Genomic DNA, 20884 nt, shown 5'->3' with positions numbered 1-20884 from the left:
AAAAAAGGAGTCTAGGAGAAAATAACAATAGGAATTTTGCTTCTCCAGAAGTCAGCATATAGGAGCGTTACGCAATTTAAGTTTTTAGATTAATGTTCACATAATTCAACATATATTATCAGAACAAGCAGAGATTCTTGATTACATCCAATAATTAAGACTAGACTTGCAGCTATTTTCGACCTCTAATTATCAATAGGTAAAACTGTTGAAGTTTGGCAAAATGCCAAAGTCCCACATTGGTTGGGAGTTAAGTTTGGGGGGGATTTTTCCCCTATAAAAGAAGGCCTAATGTTTAGGATTGAAACACACCTCTCATTTGCCTTCTCATCTGTTTAAGGCATTTGTATCTTCTCTCTTTAGTATTATTTCACTTGTATTTTTGGAGTGGAATAAAATATTTGGTTGTGTCCGAGGAGTAGGCAAAATTAGCCGAACCTCGTAAATTCTGGTGTTCCCTTTATTATTGCTTTATTGTCTTATTTATTATTTGGTGGTTGTCATAATTTTTGGTATAGTAGTTGTGACTTATTCACACTCTATACATTTGGCTTCCGCAACAATTGGTATCAGAGCCAAGGTACTGTCTAAGTATGCTCTGTGGTTGCAGCATAGTCTGATCTTCCACATCAGAAAAGATTTATCTTGGTAACTGAGTCAAGGTTCTGTCTGAGTATGCTCTGTGGTTGCAGCTTAGTCTGATCTTCCACACCAGAAAGGAAATAATCTTGATTTGTGTCGTCAGCTATTAAATAATATTTGTGTCAAAGATGGGAGACAATAAACAAGAAGAATCTACATCAAGTGTCAACAATACGTCATCATTGACATCTTCGCTTATGACAAGAATTGTGTCAAATGCGAAATTTGCGGTCGAAATATTTGACGGGTCCGGACATTTTGGGATGTGGCAAGGCGAGGTTCTAGATGTCCTTTTTCAACAAGGGCTAGATCTGGCCATTGAAGAAAAGAAACCAGATGTTATTGGAGAAGAAGATTGGAGAATTATCAACCGTGTTGCTTGCGGTACCATTCGATCCTACCTTGCTAGAGAGCAGAAATATCCATACACAAAGGAAACTTCTGCAAGTAAATTATGGAAAGCACTGGAGGATAAATTTTTGAAGAAAAACAGTCAAAATAAATTGTACATGAAGAAGAGACTGTTTCACTTCACCTATGTTCCTGGTACCACGATGAATGAACATATCACCAGTTTCAATAAGTTGGTTACAGATTTGCAAAATATGGATACAACTTATGATGATGGTGACTTGGCCTTGATGTTGTTGGCGTCACTTCCTGATGAGTACGAGCACCTTGAAACTACTCTACTCCATGGAAATGACGAAGTTTCTCTCAGAGAAGTTTGTTCGGCTTTGTACAGCTATGAACAAAGAAAGCGAGAAAAACAGAAGGGCGGAGAAGGAGAAGCACTATTTGTGAGGGGTCGTCCTCAAAATCAAACGAGGACAAAGAAGGGAAGATCCAAGTCAAGATCCAGACCCAGCAAAGATGAATGTGCCTTTTGTCGAGAAAAAGGGCACTGGAAGAAAGACTGTCCGAAGTTGAAGAATAAGGCCAAACATAACAATGGAAAGGCCATTATGGATTCAAATGTAGCTGATTGTGATGATTCAGACTTCTCATTAGTTACAACAGAGTCATCAACATCATCAGACATATGGTTGATGGACTCGGCTTGTAGCTATCATATGTGTCCCAACAGGGACTGGTTCATGGAATTTCAAGAAGGAGAATATGGAGTCATCCACACAGCGGATAACAGCCCTCTTACCTCATATGGCATTGGTTCAATACGATTAAGGAACCATGATGGAATGATCAGAACATTGATAGATGTTCGATATGTACCGGATTTGAAGAAGAATCTCATCTCTGTGGGAGCCCTAGAATCAAAAGGGTTCAAAATCATTGCAGAAAATGGAGTGATGAGAGTATGCTCCGGTGCACTAGTGGTAATGAAGGCTAATCGGAAGAATAATAATATGTACCGCTATCGTGGCAGTACAGTTATTGGGATAGCGACAGTAACATCCAGTGACGACAAAGAGGCAGAAGCAACCAAGCTATGGCACATGCGCTTGGGACATGCTGGAGGAAAATCCTTGAAAACTCTATCAGATCAAGGATTGTTAAAAGGAGTAAAGGCTTGCAACTTGGAGTTTTGTGAGCATTGTGTCAAAGGGAAACAGACAAGGGTTAAATTTGGTACAGCGATCCATAATACTAAAGGCATTTTGGATTATGTACACTCTGATGTTTGGGGTCCTTCCAAAACACCTTCATTGGGTGGGAAGCACTATTTTGTAACCTTTGTTGATGATTTTTCTCGAAGAGTGTGGGTGTATACAATGAAAAACAAAGATGAAGTGCTGGGAATTTTTCTCAAATGGAAGACGATGGTGGAGAATCAAACAGGCAGGAGGATCAAGTGTATTCGCACAGACAATGGAGGTGAATACAAAAATGATCATTTCAATAAGGTCTGTGAAAATGATGGCATCGTCCGACACTTCACTGTTAGACATACACCACAACAGAATGGAGTGGCAGAACGTATGAACCGGACCTTGCTGGAGAAGGTACGGTGTATGTTGTCCAATGCTGGCTTGGGCAAAGAATTTTGGGCTGAGGCAATTACATATGCATGTCACCTCATTAATCGTCTACCATCTGCTGCTATTGATGGCAAAACACCATTTGAAAAATGGTACGGAAAACCTGCTGTAGATTATAACTCTTTGCACGTGTTTGGCTCAACTGCATATTATCATGTGACGGAGTCAAAATTGGATCCAAGGGCAAAGAAGGCTATTTTTATGGGAATTACTTCTGGAGTCAAAGGATATCGCTTATGGTGCCCTATGACAAAGAAAGTAATATTCAGCAGAGATGTTACCTTTGATGAATTTGCTATGGTAAATAAGGTAACAGAAGATACCAAACAAAATGAAGGTGCTTCTAAGCAGGTGGAGTTTGAGGGAAAATTTATTTTTCCTACACAAGAAGCAGAGGAGGAAACAAATGAAGATTACCCTCTGGAAGGAGAGCCAGTAGAGGAGATTCCAACTCAGGAATCTCAACAACAACTTGAATCAATAGCAACCAGCAGGCCAAAAAGAACAATAACGAAACCTGTTCGTCTCATAGAGACGGTTGCTTGTGCAACCTCAATTGTAGCTGATGATGTTCCTACTACTTATAAAGACGCTGTCCAAAGTTCAGAAGAAGATAAGTGGAGGATTGCCATGAATGATGAAATACAGTCCCTTCATCAGAATCATACATGGAGATTGGCCAATCTCCCGAAGGGAAAGAAAGCAATTGGGTGCAAATGGGTATTTGCAAAGAAGGAAGGATTTCCTAACCAAGTAGATGTTCGCTACAAAGCAAGATTGGTGGCCAAAGGATATGCTCAAAAGGAGGGAATTGATTACAATGAAGTGTTTTCTCCAGTTGTAAAACATTCCTCCATTAGAATTATGTTGGCTTTGGTAGCACAATTGGATTTGGAACTAGTTCAGATGGATGTAAAAACTGCGTTTTTACATGGAAACTTGGAGGAGGAAATCTACATGACTCAGCCAGAAGGATTCAAAGTTGCTGGAAAAGAAAATATGGTGTGCAAACTTGAAAAATCGTTGTACGGATTGAAACAATCTTCTAGACAATGGTACAAGCGATTTGACGAGTTTATGTTGCGGCAAGGGTACAAGAGAAGCAAATACGATCATTGTGTGTATTTGCACAAGCTTAAAGATGGTTCCTTTGTATATCTTCTCCTATATGTTGATGATATGTTGATAGCTTCCAAGAATTCGGAAGAAATTGATAAGTTGAAGATTCAACTGAAGAAGGAGTTCGAGATGAAGGATTTGGGTGAGGCAAAGAAAATTCTTGGCATGGAGATAATTAGAGATAGACGTTCAAAGAAACTCTGTTTATCTCAAAAGGAATATTTGAAGAGAGTACTTCAACGTTTTGGCATAGATGACAAGACTAAGCCAGTTAGTACTCCACTTGCTTCCCATTTTAAGCTAAGTACTACTATGTCGCCAATGGATGAAGCTGAACGAGAGTATATGTCAAAGGTACCATACGCAAATGCTGTTGGTAGCTTGATGTATGCAATGGTTTGCACAAGGCCTGACATTTCACAAGCTGTTGGAGTTATTAGCAGATATATGCACAATCCAGGGAAGGAGCATTGGCAAGCTGTGAAGTGGATTCTACGGTATATTCATAATACTGTAGATGTCGGGTTAGTTTTTGAGCAGGAAGACAATCAGTTTGTAGTTGGATATTGTGACTCAGATTTTGCGGGTGATATGGACAAACGAAGATCAACTACTGGTTATGTGTTTACTTTTGCAAAGGCACCAGTTAGTTGGAAGTCTACTTTGCAGTCAACAGTTGCTTTGTCTACAACAGAGGCAGAGTACATGGCTATTACAGATGCTGTGAAAGAGGCAGTTTGGCTTCAAGGATTGCTAAAGGAGCTTGGTGTTGAACAAAAAGGTATCACAATTTTTTGTGATAGTCAAAGTGCTATTCAATTAGCGAAGAACCAAGTTTATCATGCAAGGACGAAGCACATTGATGTTCGGTATCATTTCGTACGAGAAATCATAGAAGAAGGTGGAGTCACGGTGAAGAAAATTCATACTACAGAGAATCCTGCTGATATGCTGACAAAGGTGGTGACTGCGGTCAAGTTTCAACATTGTTTGGATTTGATCAACATTGTTGAACACTGAAGATTGAAGATGAAGACACAACCAAAATTTGTTATTGAGAGAGAATTGAAAATGTGGAATTTTGCCAAGGTGGAGATTTGTTGAAGTTTGGCAAAATGCCAAAGTCCCACATTGGTTGGGAGTTAAGTTTGGGGGGATTTTTCCCCTATAAAAGAAGGCCTAATGTTTAGGATTGAAACACACCTCTCATTTGCCTTCTCATCTGTTTAAGGCATTTGTATCTTCTCTCTTTAGTATTATTTCACTTGTATTTTTGGAGTGGAATAAAATATTTGGTTGTGTCCGAGGAGTAGGCAAAATTAGCCGAACCTCGTAAATTCTGGTGTTCCCTTTATTATTGCTTTATTGTCTTATTTATTATTTGGTGGTTGTCATAATTTTTGGTATAGTAGTTGTGACTTATTCACACTCTATACATTTGGCTTCCGCAACAATTGGTATCAGAGCCAAGGTACTGTCTAAGTATGCTCTGTGGTTGCAGCATACAAGAAACATGATTGGAAAGATGAAGTGTGAAAACAAAAAATAATCCAATTCTGGAATTAATTATTAGGTGCCCACCTGACATACCCTTCACAAGACTAAATCTAAGCACACGCACAAAATTGTGGTAATTTTGGTTTCTGTACCCAAAAAACATTCAAAATATAGCCAATGCAGCGTGATGCTACTACAGAAACAAGTTGCAAAATTGACATAGTAGGGACACAGGACCAGCCTAAATACGCAGGATCCCCTAGCTATATGAAATTTTCAGCCAAATTTGCACTTGATGACAAAATGTTGCTAATCTATTTGACAAGTTTGAACCACAAGGGTGTACGCTAACTTACAGGGAGTCTCTGTTCCTTCCTGGCAGGGGCGGATTTAGGGGGCGGAAGGGGGTTCACCCCTTTCGCCGAAAAATTACATATATAAGGTAAAATCTATTTTTTACCTTTATATATTATGTTTTGAATCCTTTTGACATAGCCCAAAAGTATAGTTTAGTGGTCAAGGGGGTTCAAAATCTTTGTGACATTATTGTATCAATTCTCATTAGCTATAATTTTATTGAACTTTTTTTCTTTTTCGAATCCTCTTAGCAAAAATCCTGCCTCGGCCACTGTTTGGTCCCCTAGGTACCTTCTCCGCACTTTCTCTTACGTATTTAGTTCTATAGCTTAACCCTGACTTTTACGATGTAAGGGCAGAACGTAATAGTAATAAAGGAAAAGCAAGATATGGCGGTAAGTCAAAACTGTTTGATCTCTTTGGTGTCTAAGCTGGCAAGTGATTCGATGTCGACATATTTGCCATTGTTTCCGAATATGAGAAATGCTAATACATGTAAAGCAACCTTTAGAATCTTTCTCTATTTGCTACCAAGGAAGGAATTTCCCTTAGTTTTATGACAGTATAAAGAACTTCTACACCATCATCACTGACTTATAGCGGTTAGTTAATTATCAGTTTTATTAACTTACCTTCAGAGGCGAATCTAGTATTTTTGTAGGAATTTATCCATGTTCCTCAAGGTAGCTTTGAACCAAGTGCACCACTCAATCTTTTTGGAGTATGGGCAGTGGCGGAGCCACATTAAAGCAAGGGGTGTCAAGCGACACCCCTTTACCGACAAATTACATTATTTTGCTAGATAATTTTTTTTATTTTATGTATATTTACTATACATTGACGCCTCTTGACTTTTCTATGTATCTAATTATTTATATTTTGACACCCCTTGATATAAATTCTGGATCCGCCACTAAGTATGAGTGCCAACATAAAATACCTAGTTTGACAAAAAGAGACCATGAGTTTAGGTGCCTTATTTTAGGCCTAAATCGGCCCTTGGTTACCGCCCTATTAATACTTATTATGTAAATTTATTAGTAATTACATTATAGCTAACATGATTATATAAAGATTTTTTTACACTATTAATGTATATATTTACTCATAATATTCCTGCAGTACAGTGATGCCTTATCCTTTGAATAGCCTTGTCAATTACCTAAAAATTGAAGCAATGGAGATGTTCTCTGATATTCCTCTTCTTATATCCTCATGGTCTCAAACCTGTGGCTTGAATGAATTATTTTCATATAATATTAAGATTAAAAGTTAGTTTAATTTCCTGGGCGACAAAACTAAATAATTAATCAAGGTCAACTTAATCTCCTGAATTACTGGTTTTTGGTTCTCTTATAACATTATTTCCCTTTTCATATTCGTAACTAAATAATTGTCACTACTTTTATCAATGATGAGTTAGTTTGAGTAAAAATTAAACAAATTATAACTAACCCTTGAACTCAAGCACTTAAATTTGATAAGGAAATGACAAAAACTTCTCAATTTTAAATGCTGAGATCTTTACATCGTTTGAAAGAAATCAGTGAGGAGAGCGACAAGACATGAGCATAGAGGAGACGTCCAATCTCCACAGGAGATATATATCAAAGTGGTGAGGCATAACAAGATCCACGTGTTGGGCAACTGATGCAGGAATTTAATACTATAATGCCTGGCTATGGAAAAGGATAGAGGATTTCCAGGCTAGAATTTTGGAGCCAAGTATGGGGTGGACATGACATCTAAATGATTGAAGCTTCATAGAAATACAGTCAAAAGCTTATTTGGATAGTTGTTTGGTCATAAGTCAGAGCAGCCGAAATCCACAGCTTCTCAGCCATCACTACTCGCAACTGTATAGTCAAACCTTTCTATCACAACATTTCGCTATAAAAGTCAAGATTTTTCGGAACCAATTTTTATGTTATGTTACAATATATGTTTTATATAACAGCACTTCGCTATAATATCCATAAATATTCGATACAAATGAGGTTGTTATATAGAGGTTTGACTGTAGTAATACGGCCTACTGGGGAGTATGTATTCAAGTGGACAGATAAAACTTCGGTCCCCCACCCCCCAACTCTTCAACAAAATAGTTTTCTATCATGTTTCTCTAGCGGAAATTAAGGCCAATTAACTAAATATATCAAATTAATTAGTGTCCTTGTCTACTTGCTGCTATAGCACTCTTGAAATGGTGGGCTCAATCATCCCAAAGACACGACTAATATGGTGTAATATATTGTCTGTTTTGAGCCAAGCTCGTGTATTTTTTCTAGACGGTCTCACACAATTAAGAGTATTTCTATATTTTATATATGTTCTCAATATTTTTAACTACTAATGTGGGACTTAGTTTGAACACCCAATATTCGTCACATCTTTGACATCCATAGTATCCTAGCGACGATTTTGCATCAACACACGTTACGCAAAAGAGAATGTAACGCCTTAAAACCATATTTTCTTGAGGAATATCTCAATAAACAAACTGTCCCAAGATTGAAGGCATGATCTCAAGAGTTGTAAGGCCATCCTAGCAGGTTATTGTAACATTAAATTTTGACGGATCCACCACAATAACTTGTGGTGGAGGAATATTTGTACTTTCTGTATATTGTTTAATTATTTATGTAGGTCCAAAAACAATGAGACACTAGAAATCTAATCGCATTGAGTACTTGTAACCCCACCTAGCTAACTTCAAGAAATCTTGATTGCAGCGAAGGTAATAAGAGGAAAATTATTACTGGTACTGCAGCTGTATAATTTGGTTGGTAGATTATGTCTTTTTGCCTGGGGGTTGTTTGATTATTGGGATAAGATACTAATCTCAGATAAAATTTCGAATTGTATTTATCCCATGCTTGACCCGTTATGAGGTATTAGCTAATACTGGTTTAAGTTTTTGTACCAAGAAAACTTGGTTTTAGCTACACATTGGATGTAGGATAATAATCTCAGAATTATAATCCTGTGATTATTTAACCCTGAATATTTCAGACTAGAACCAAACGACCCCTTAAAGAACACAAGCAGAACTACACAATTGTCACCTAGATCATATATAGAGAGATAGGAGGAGTATTTAGAAGAAGCCAAAACATATCCATTTGAAATCCAGGCTTTCTTGCTCTGTCACATGTTGTGTACTATTCAGTAATTATTCAGCTGAATGTGACAATCCAAAAGGGGACCAGAAAACAATTTTTTTTATTTTATATTATATAAAGAGAAAGGGAAGCCAAACTTAAAACTGAAGCCCAAATTCATTCTCGCACAGAATAAAAGGAATAGACTCAATCAAAGGAATCATCATGAGTCATTGTACGGTACCAACTTGGAATCCAAGGCACCAAAGACAAGAACAAGCAGTAGAAGCAGAAGAGCCTAACAAATACCCTCACGTGCATAATCAGCAGAATCAGATTAATCATTTTATGCCCATGTATATATGCTCCCTTAATTACCCTTCAATTCTTAATTAGAACAGTTTTCTTGAGCTTCTTTTCCAGCTTCTTTCTTCCTATAAAATTCACTCTTTGATCAATATTTTCAAGTTCAGTGAATTCAGCCGACAAAAAAAAAAGGAAACTGGAACTACGTACAACTTGGACGAGTTTGTGCTGCTTTCAATTCATCCTTCATTACCGGTCCAAGCCGTAGAAACGGGCACTAATGCTTGCTTTAGAGTAGAATGTTTACATCACACCTCTTAGGGTGTGACCTAGACACTACGTGAATGCGGGATACTTTATACACCGGGTTGCCCTTTATTCTTTTCTTGATTTACGTGTAGTGTGCTTGGGAAAACATTCAGTGAATATTCCTAGCAATATTGTTAAATCCAGGATGGATTTAGGGTACCGAAAAATTACATTGTATATATAAGGCAAAATCTATTTTTGACCTTTATATATTATATTTTGAATCACCTTGACATAGTTCAAAAGCGTAGCTTAGTGGTCAAGGGGTTCAAAACCTTTCTAAGGGTTCAATTCCCCACTAGCTACAAATTCTTTAACTTTTTTTTTTCTTTTTTCAACCCGTTAGCGGAAATCCGGCCTCCGCCACCGATTACATCCTCTTGTTGTTTAATTATATGCTTTCCACTGGTTACATTTTCTTGACGATTAATTACATGCTTAATATAAGTAAAAAATTTCAGGTCCAAGTGTGAAAAAGTTGCAGAGCTGACATGGGAAAACCGGCATGGAGTTGGTGGTATCCTCTCCATGTCCCAAACAAAACCAACATTGGGAAGAGCCGGCGATACATTAGAATCTATCGTGCATCAAGCAACATACCACGGGCAAATTAATCAGACTTCAATTCAAAATTATGACCAGAATCAGAATCTGAAAATCGGGATGTGTGTAGGAAAATGGGGCGAGAGTTCCCAACATCAAATGGCGGCTCCTCCTGGAGGAGCAACAGTGTTGGCTAAAAAGAGGATGAGATCAGAATCTGACCCTAAATATGGTGGAAAATTAGTAGGAGAAGATGAATATGCAGAACTTAGCGCATGTGCAAGTGCCAGCGCAACGTTCTGTAGGGAGAATGACACCACTATGGTGACATGGCCTTCATTTGATGAATCTTCTCGTAGTATTAAATCCAAAACCAGTTGTGACGAGGATTCTGCTTGTCATGATGGTGGCTCGGTAAGCAAATTCTACTAACATCTTCTTGTACTATATTAATATATCTACCTTTAGAGAGAATATCAAGGGCGGAGCTAGCAGCCCGGATACGTGTTTGGCTGAATCCAATAACTTTTGTTCTAACAATTTAATTGTATTAAGAAATTCATTAAACATAAAAAAAAAATTAAGTTTAAAACCCAGTTATCAACACTTGAAATCGCCGTTCTAAAATTCGGAAACCATAAGATTAAAATCCTGGATCTGCTTCAGGAGAATATGTCATGTAAATTTGATTGCAAATCGAATTTCGCTTGTGGTAGGAAAACAAGGAGGAAGAACATGAAACAAAAAGATCCAACTCATCAAGACGCAGCCGAGCAGCAGTTGTTCATAATCAGTCAGAGCGGGTACATACATATATACTTTGCATTAATTACTCCACCTAAATACAGGTCTTACATGAACATAGCTACGTACTAATAGCATATTGTTGTTTTATTGTTTCGTACAGAGACGTCGAGATAGAATTAACCAAAAGATGAAAGCTCTGCAGCGGTTGGTACCAAATGCAAGTAAGGTGCGTTATATATAACAGTAGTGAACATTAAATTGAGCCCAGCTGCCCAAATTTTGATACAACTAATGTTGAATAGTGCAGACAGATAAAGCATCAATGCTTGATGAGGTAATAAACTACTTAAAGCAGCTACAAGCACAAGTTCAGTTGATGAACAGTGTAAGAAACATGGCGCCACAAATGATGATGCCGCTCGGAATGCATCAACATATTCAGATGTCATTACTAGCAAGAATGGGCATGGGCGTTGGTCTTGGCATGGGCATGGGAATGTTTGACATGACTGCTTTAGCTCGCGCTGCTGCTGCTGCTGCTCATCAGTCTCTTACAACGCATCCCCTCATTCATACAAATCCGATCGCCAATCCCACTAATCCATTCATCCCACCAGCCTTTGCCATGCCTGCAGCACCAGCTATTCCTTCCGCTGCACAAGCTAATACTGTCGGCAGGGCGACAACTGCTGTTACACCGCCCCCCTATAGCGCTTTTCCAACGCAAGTAAGCAGTCTAATTACTTCTTGATTGTTATTGTTAATTAGTATAGATCAAGCAAAGTAATTAGAAGATCATCAATACAAGTTGAGACATAGTATAAATCAAAATTAATAGTGTGTTCTCACTAATAATTTAAATGTTTGGACGAGATATTTTCTACAAAGGTGGTTAATTATTTATTAGCATATACAAGAATCTTATCGTCATTGAACAGGAAATTCATCATGTTTGGCCCATGAAAAGGCTCAGAACCGCATGAGGGGCATATTGATCACATATTACATACAACAACAAATCCAGTTTGATCCCAACATGTGGGGTCTGGGAGGATAGTCTGTATGCACACCTTACCCTTAACTAATGCAGGTAGAGAGGTTGTTTCCAATAGACTCTCGCCTCAGGAAGGGCAGGAAGAAGAAGAGGGAAGAAAGGAAGGAAAACAGTATCCAATAATAGCAACACGGAATACAATACCTGAGGCGAACAAAACCACATACCGTAATAAAAATCAAAGAATGTGAAGGGAAATGCATGCTACTAAGCCTATCGGTGAACACTATAAACTACCTACTAACCTTCTACCTTAATCATCGACCTCCACACCCTCCTACCAATTGTCATGTCCTCAGTGAACTGAAGCAACGCCATGTCCTGCCTAATCACTTCTTCCTAGTGCTTCTTAGGCCTACCTCGACCCCTCCTCAAACTCTCCATGGCCAACCTCTCACACCTCAGTGCCTGATCACATATTACATAATTAAAAAAAAGTTAGCCCAGTGCACTAAGTTCCCGCTATGCGCGGGGTTCGAGGAAGAGCAGTACTACAAGGGTCAATAAAAACTTAATATTATATAATTAAGTACTCCCTAATTAGACGTGAGATCTTTTTAACAACTTATATAAGCTTTTAATTAGATGCATGGAATGTTCAAAAAATTAACATAGTTTTTATATTCTAGTTTTGAGAAGATTTTATTGTGATTTACAATCTTTGTTTTACGTTTTATTATATGGTTACTATGTCGACAGCCAATGGACATGGAGTACTTCAACAACATGGCAGCTTTGTATCGACAGCAAGCTAATAATCACTCTACGCAGACAACAGGCTACAAACTCAACCAGGGAAATCTCAATATCCAAGGTCAAAGGGAATAGAATACGACTGTTTGTGTTATTTTATGATATAAACTTCTTATCTCTGGCTATTAAATGACAATATATTGCTCATCGAATATCTTTCTAGAGTGACATGAATTGATGTGCAATTGTATAAACTTTGTATTTAGCCCAATACAAATGGTTAGTTTAATGTACGTATGTGTTATTGCGGAAGCCAAATGTATATAGTGTGAATAAGTCACAACTTTTATACCAAAAATTATGACAGCCACCAAATAATAAATAAGACAATAAATCAACAATAAAAGGAACACCAGAATTTACGAGGTTCGGCTAATTTTGCCTACTCCTCGGACACAACCAATATTTTATTCCACTCCAAAAATACAAGTAAAATAATACTAAAGAGAGAAGATACACATGTCTTAAGAAGATAAGAAGGCAAATGAGAGGTGTGTTTAAATCCTAAACATTAGGCCTCCTTTTATAGGGAAAAATTCCCAACCCCAAATTGTCACCCACCGATGTGGGACTTTTGACAATCAACAAATCTCCACCTTGGCAAAATTCCACATCTTCAATTTTCTCTCAATAACAAATTTTAGTTGTGTCTTCATCTTCAATCTTCAGTGTTCAACAATGTTGATCAAATCCAAACAATGTTGAAACTTGACCGCAGTCACCACCTTTGTCAGCATATCAGCAGGATTCTCTGTAGTATGAATTTTCTTCACCGTGACTCCACCTTCTTCTATGATTTCTCGTACGAAATGATACCGAACATCAATGTGCTTCGTCCTTGCATGATAAACTTGGTTCTTCGCTAATTGAATAGCACTTTGACTATCACAAAAAATTGTGATACCTTTTTGTTCAACACCAAGCTCCTTTAGCAATCCTTGAAGCCAAATTGCCTCCTTCACAGCCTCTGTAATAGCCATGTACTCTGCCTCTGTTGTAGACAAAGCAACTGTTGACTGCAAAGTAGACTTCCAACTAACTGGTGCCTTTGCAAAAGTAAACACATAACCAGTAGTTGATCTTCGTTTGTCCAGATCACCCGCAAAATCTGAGTCACAATATCCAACTACAGACTGATTGTCTTCCTGCTCAAAAACTAACCCGACATCTACAGTATTATGAATATACCGTAGAATCCACTTCACAGCTTGCCAATGCTCCTTCCCTGGATTGTGCATATATCTGCTAATAACTCCAACAGCTTGTGAAATGTCAGGCCTTGTGCAAACCATTGCATACATCAAGCTACCAACAACATTTGCGTATGGTACCTTTGACATATACTCTCGTTCAGCTTCATCCATTGGCGACATAGTAGTACTTAGCTTAAAATGGGGAGCAAGTGGAGTACTAACTGGCTTAGTCTTTTCATCTATGCCAAAACATTGTAGTATTCTTTTCAAATATTCTTTCTGAGATAAACAAAGTTTCTTTGAACGTCTATCTCTTATTATCTCCATGCCAAGAATTTTCTTTGCCTCACCCAGATCCTTCATCTCGAACTCCTTCTTCAGTTGAATCTTCAACTTATCAATTTCTTTCGAATTCTTGGAAGCTATCAACATATCATCAACATATAGGAGAAGATATACAAAGGAACCATCTTTAAGCTTGCGCAAATACACACAATGATCGTATTTGCTTCTCTTGTACCCTTGCCGCAACATAAACTCGTCAAATCGCTTGTACCATTGTCTAGAAGATTGTTTCAACCCGTACAACGATTTTTCAAGTTTGCACACCATATTTTCTTTTCCAACAACTTTGAATCCTTCTGGCTGAGTCATGTAGATTTTCTCCTCCAAGTTTCCATATAAAAATGCAGTTTTTACATCCATCTGAACTAGTTCCAAATCCAACTATGCTACCAAAGCCAAAATAATTCTAATGGAGGAATGTTTTACAACTGGAGAAAAAACTTCATTGTAATCAATTCCCTCTTTTTGAGCATATCCTTTAGCCACCAATCTTGCTTTGTAGCGAACATCTACTTGGTTAGGAAATCCTTCCTTCTTTGCAAATACCCATTTGCACCCAATTGCTTTCTTTCCCTTTGGGAGATTGGCCAATCTCCATGTATGATTCTGATGAAGGGACTGTATTTCATCGTTCATGGCAATCCTCCACTTATCTTCTTCTGAACTTTGGACTGCGTCTTTATAAGTGGTAGGAACATCACCAGCTACAATTGAGGTTGCACAAGCAACCGTCTCTATGAGACAAACAGGTTTCGTTATTGTTCTTTTTGGTCTGCTGGTTGCTATTGATTCAAGTTGTTGTTGAGGTTACTGAATTGGAATCTCCTCTACTGGCTCTCCTTCCAAAGGGTAATCTTCATTTGTTTCCTCATCTGCTTCTTGTGTAGGAAAAATAAATTTTCCCTCAAACTCCACCTGTTTAGAAGCACCTTCATTTTGTTTGGTATCTTCTGTTACCTTATTTACCATAGCAGATTCATCAAAGGTAACATCTCTGCTGAATATTACTTTCTTTGTTATAGGACACCATAAGCGATATCCTTTGACTCCAGAAGTAATTCCCATAAAAATAGCCTTCTTTGCCCTTGACTTTGTCACATGATAATATGCAGTTGAGTCAAATACGTGCAAAGAGTCATAATCTACATCAGGCTTTCCATACCATTTTGTAAATGGTGTCTTACCATCAACAGCAGCAGATGGTAAGCGATTGATGAGGTGGCATGCATATGTAACTGCAACAACACAACAACAACAACAACAACTCAGTATAATCCCACTTAGTGGGGTCTGGGGAGGGTAGTGTGTACGCAGACCTTACCCCTACCCTGAGGTAGAGAGGCTGTTTCCAAATAGACCCCCGACATCCTTCCCTCCAAGAACTTCCCACCTTGCTCTTGGGGAGACTCGAACTCACAACCTCTTGGTTGGAAGTGGAGGTTGCTTACCATCAGAGCAACCCCTCTTGTCAAATACATATGAAACTGCCTCAACCCAAAATTCTTTGCCCAAGCCAGCATTGGACAACATACACCGTACCTTCTCCAGCAAGGTTCGGTTCATACGTTCTGCTACTCCATTCTGTTGTGGTGTATGTCTGACAGTGAAGTGTCGGACGATGCCATCATTTTCACAAACCTTATTAAAATTATTATTTTTGTATTTACCTCCATTGTCCATGCGAATACACTTGATCCTCTTGCCTATTTGATTCTCCACCATCGTCTTCCATTTGAGAAAAATTCCCAACACTTCATCTTTGCTCTTCATTGTATACACCCATACTCTTCGGGAAAAATCATCAACAAAGGTTACAAAATAGTGCTTCCCACCCAATGAAGGTGTTTTGGAAGGACCCCAAACATCAGAGTGTACATAATCCAAAATGCCTTTAGTATTATGGATCGTTGTACCAAATTTAACCCTTGTCTGTTTCCCTTTGACACAATGCTCACAAAACTCCAAGTTGCAAGCCTTTACTCCTTTTAACAATCCTTGATCTGATAGAGTTTTCAAGGATTTTCCTCCAGCATGTCCCAAGCGCATGTGCCATAGCTTGGTTGCTTCTGCCTCTTTGTCGTCACTGGATGTCACTGTCGCTGTCCCAATAACTGTACTGCCACGATAGCGGTACATAGTACATATTATTATTCTTCCGATTAGCCTTCATTACCACTAGTGCACCAGAGCATACTCTCATCACTCCATTTTCTGCAATGATTTTGAACCCTTTTGATTCTAGGGCTCCCACAGAGATGAGATTCTTCTTCAAATCCGGTACATATCGAACATCTGTTAATGTTCTGATCATTCCATCATGGTTCCTTAATCGTATTGAACCAATTACATATGAGGTAAGAGGTTGTTGTCTGCTGTGTGGATGACTCCATATTTTCCTTCTTGAAAATCCACGAACCAGTCCATGTTGGGACACATATGATAGTTACAAGCCGAGTCCATCAACCATATGTCTAATAATGTTGATGACTCTGTTGTAACTAATGAGAAGTTTGAATCATCACAATCAGCTACATTTGAATCCATAATGGCCTTTCCATTGTTATGTTTGGCCTTATTCGTCAACTTCGGACAGTCTTTCTTCCAATGCCCCTTTTCTCGACAAAAGACACATTCATCTTTGTTGGGTCTGGATCTTGACTTGGAACTTCCTATCTTTGTCCTCGTTTGATTTTGAGGACGACCCCTTACAACTAGTGCTTCTCCTTCCCCGCCCTTCTGTTTTTCTCCCTTTCTTTGTTCGTAGCTATACAAAGCCGAACAAACTTCTCTGAGAGAAATTTCGTCATTTCCATGGAGTAGAGTAGTTTCAAGGTGCTTGTACTCATCAAGAAGTGACGCCAACAACATCAAGGCCAAGTCACCATCATCAAAAGTTGTATCCATATTTTGCAAATCTGTGACCAACTTATTGAAATTGGTGATATGTTCATTCATCGTGGTACCAGGAACATAGGTGAAGTGAAACAGTCTCTTCTTCATGTACAATTTATTTTGACTATTTTTCTTCAAAAATTTATCCTCCAGTACTTTCCATAATTACTTGCAGAAGTTTCCTTTGTGTATGGATATTTCTGCTCTCTAGCAAGGTAGGATTGAATGGTACCGCAAGCAATACGGTTGATAATTTTCCAATATTCTTCTCCAATAACATCTGGTCTCTTTTCTTCAATAGCAAGATCTAGCCCTTGTTGAAAAAGGACATCTAGAACCTCGCCTTGCCACATCCCAAAATGTCCTGATCCGTCAAAAATTTCTACCGCAAATTTCGCATTTGACACAATTCTTGTCATAAGCGAAGATGCCAATGATGACGTATTGTTGACACTTGATGTAGATTCTTCTTGTTTATTGTCTCCCATCTTTGACACAAATATTATTTAATAGCTGACGACACAAATCAAGATTATTTCCTTTCTGGTGTGGAAGATCAGACTAAGCTGCAACCACAGAGCATACTCAGACAGAACCTTGACTCAGTTACCAAGATAAATCTTTTCTGATGTGGAAGATCAGACTATGCTGCAACCACAGAGCATACTTAGACAGTACCTTGGCTCTGATACCAATTGTTGCGGAAGCCAAATGTATATAGTGTGAATAAGTCACAACTACTATACCAAAAATTATGACAGCCACCAAATAATTGCGCGCCCGCCCCGAAGGGTTAAATGCGCGAGGGAGTTTTTCCAATTTAAGTGACAATATTCGAAATGGGATTATTTATTTAATTCAGAGTCGCCACTTGGGAAAGGTTTGGCTTTTGGTGTCCCAAGTCACCGGTTTATCTTGAATCCCAAATCGAGGAAATTTTCGACTTTTCCAAATGAAGTCTGCGAACCAGAAATTCTAAGTAAGGAATTTTGTTGACCCGAGGGAAGGTGTTAGGCACCCTCGAATCCCGTGGTTCTAGCACGGTCGCTTAAATTGTTATAATGGCTAAATATCTGATTTAAATACATGTTGTGACTTATGTGCTTTTATTAAGTTTAAACCGCTTTTATTATTGTCATTTTTATTTTTTATAGGATTGCAACGTCGTGAAAATGCATCTCGAACCACGTCACAATCAATGCACCCGTGGTCGTCGACACATTTAGACTTCGCTGAGATTTGGATTTGGGTCACATCAATGTGCACCCGAATTTAAGAATGTAATTTAATTAAGTCGCGCCTAAAGCAATTAACGTATTGTTATTTTGGGAAGGCCGTAAAATTCGCTAAACGGTCTGTCCCGAATTCTAAGTATATACATTTAGAGGGCCCCGCAGCTTGTTCATTTTTTTTTGTTTGTCGAGGCTCGTCTCAATTTTATTTAAAGGATAAACCTATAGCGACTATATTTTCTATTACGTTTGTCACTAAAAAATAAAAGAAAGAAGATACCAAATTTACTTGTTTAAGCAACTACAGGCTAAATTTTTAATATGTTTGCCGAATCCGAATTTTTGTATTATTACGTGATTAGTTGTTTATGAGAGTTACCTCATGACTTGTCTTCAACGAGTGAATACGCTTGTTAATTCGCTAAGGGAGATGGCAAACAAACTAATAACATATACTAAACTTACATTAAACGACCTTCAAATTTGAATTTTAAAACTAGCTTATTTGGGCTTTGATTAGTGGAATCGGCTGTTTTATTAGGAAAACTACTACTAATTAAACTTAAAAATGCCTATTAGTTTTCCTCAAAAGTCGTCGCATTATTTCGAAATAATGAATCTATATCGAAGCCCATATCGAGCCTATATCAGAACAAGTAGTCTAACAAGAGAGTTGGCGTACATGGCCGAACTGTTAACGTAACCAACATGAGAATTTGTTTGGGATACATTCATCCTGAAGTCAAACGGAATCAAATACAACATATTTGACAGTTCAGAGGTCTAGACAGAATACATACAGATGCTTGCCATGATTCTATGTTATAATGTCATAACTAAATCAAGACCCAATGGTTATATGCATTAAAATACGTCTGATCTAACAAACAATGTTATCTAATGGTTCATCTCAATCAGAATGTATGTTAGTTCATACAGAGCAATTGCAGTTTGAAGTTAAACAAATGCAGGCCAACTTATCATTTAAACTATGGCTATATTTTGAACACAAGCATTGTGAAGTAAACAACATTCATTTCTTTATTTCTGCTTCAAAACTTCAAGCTTTCAACAACACATGGTTTCAGAAGTGTGTACCTGGAAGTGTTTACAGTTGAAGAAGAAGGGAAGTCAGCAGAGTAACAATGGCAACAAACGCAGCAGCAGTAACAGTAGATAACAACAGGACAAATCCTAGAACAAAGTGCAGCTATAGCCGATAGAACAAGTAGTAACAACACAACAGCAACACCCAGTGCAGTAGAAACAATGCTTCAAGACAAAACCAAGTCCAGGAGAACAAACAATGCAACCCAAACAATAGACTTAGTCGAGACTTGGAAGAAATCAGGATTGATTGAACAGGTTGAACAAATGAAACCCAAACAACAGTAGGAAGAAACAGTTTCTGATTTTTTGTATGTTTTTCTCTCTTATTTATGTGTCTGTATATGCCTCTCTATGATATCCCTCTCATTATATCTCTCTTCTTTTCAAAATTCCCGTCCAACTAATGGAAGTTCTTTTTCCTTTTATAGCCTAACATCAGGCTATTCACAGCCTGTTTAAACAACTCAGAACCTATTCCTTTTCAGCTGTTTTTCCAACTCAAACATTTAAAATTAGGAACCCCCCATCATATTCCCTAACAGTCCCCTTTTAACATTTTATTAAACTAAAAGCATGCCAGGGGCAGCAAGAATATAATCTGATAGCATATGCTGTCAAACTATTTTAATCTTAACAAAGGCCTTTATGCACATGTTGTGCACAAGTGCACATGCCCCCCAATTCAGACTACAGTTACAGACCAGACCCTTAAATTTTTTATTCAAATACAACAACTATAAGTAGTTATACTCAATTCCTAATTTGATTTAAGTAGGACTTCAGCAGAAAAACCAATCAAATTATTTATCATTCAAAGCTTTGAACTTATTGACGATGTGTATCGACTCGACTATACTAATGGTAACACATACAGTCGAAGCTAATGATCAGAAATCTAACAGTATCAACAAGGGGTTCAGATTGCACTGTTAATACAAAAATGAACCTGGGAACTAATTAATCGACTCATTTCAAATTCGGTTGATCGTGCAGTTTACACAATACACACATTATCAGTGAATGAAGAAAGACTTGGCCATATACAGAGGTCCGGCAAAGTGGACAACAATAGTTGATAAACATTCAAAACATAAATTAAACAAAACATTTGGACACATAAATAGACATTCAAATACAACAGACAAAACGAACTGATAAAGAAAACAAAAATTACCTTAAAACTTTGAAAAATCAGAAAACCTTAGCTTGGATTTGAATAGATCTTTCTTGGGGTTGAACGGACTTTAATCGAAGTGTTCTCAACTGAGAACACTTAGATTAAGGTCCATTAGACCCTAATCACTCGGTTCAAACGGACACAGACCGGGCGTGAGGATTCCTAGGGTTCTTAGAGGGCAGATTTGTGTTTTGGGTTTCCTTGGTTAGATTCGGACCAAACCAAGTATGGTTTGGTCACGAGGGAGGTCCGAGGACTGTCTGGTGTGAAGCTGGGGTAGATCGGTGTAAATCAAGGTCCGACTCGAATCTTCAAATGAAGATTCGAGAAGGTAGGAGGGGATTCGAGCTAAGTGGTTGGTGGATTTGGGTTCAGGATGGTGAGGTGCATCTATGGTGTTAAAGTGGGGGTCACCGGCGTCCATGCCGCCGGAATTAATGGTGAAGGGAAAGGGGGCGGCTAGGGTTCTGTGGGTTATGGCCTGTGGTGAGGATGAACTAAAGGCAG

General features: G+C 38.2%; 1 protein-coding gene across 3 annotated transcripts; it reads left to right on the top strand.

The window, feature by feature from the left end:
* The first annotated feature begins 8888 nt into the window (after positions 1 to 8888).
* On the top strand, positions 8889 to 12661 carry LOC104221986 (transcription factor UNE10-like). 3 transcript variants are annotated; one of them, XM_070171496.1, is made up of 6 exons: positions 8889 to 9072; positions 9793 to 10288; positions 10591 to 10677; positions 10782 to 10842; positions 10924 to 11348; positions 12375 to 12661. In XM_070171496.1, exons 1-6 carry the CDS (start codon positions 8942 to 8944, stop codon positions 12501 to 12503), a joined length of 1329 nt encoding a protein of 442 aa, XP_070027597.1. In that variant the 5' UTR covers positions 8889 to 8941; the 3' UTR covers positions 12504 to 12661. The 3 variants fall into 3 exon arrangements, with proteins under 3 accessions (XP_070027597.1, XP_009771453.1, XP_009771454.1); XM_009773151.2 differs by having other exon boundaries at positions 10782 to 10847; positions 10929 to 11348; XM_009773152.1 differs by lacking the exon at positions 8889 to 9072 and adding an exon at positions 9080 to 9389 and having other exon boundaries at positions 10782 to 10847; positions 10929 to 11348.
* The last annotated feature ends 8223 nt before the right edge of the window (positions 12662 to 20884 follow it).

Source organism: Nicotiana sylvestris, chromosome 3, assembly GCF_000393655.2.
Source record: "Nicotiana sylvestris chromosome 3, ASM39365v2, whole genome shotgun sequence".
In the NCBI taxonomy this organism is placed as follows: domain Eukaryota; kingdom Viridiplantae; phylum Streptophyta; class Magnoliopsida; order Solanales; family Solanaceae; genus Nicotiana; species Nicotiana sylvestris.
Note: the sequence above shows the minus strand (reverse complement) of the source record. Positions and strands in the feature narration are given on the sequence as shown.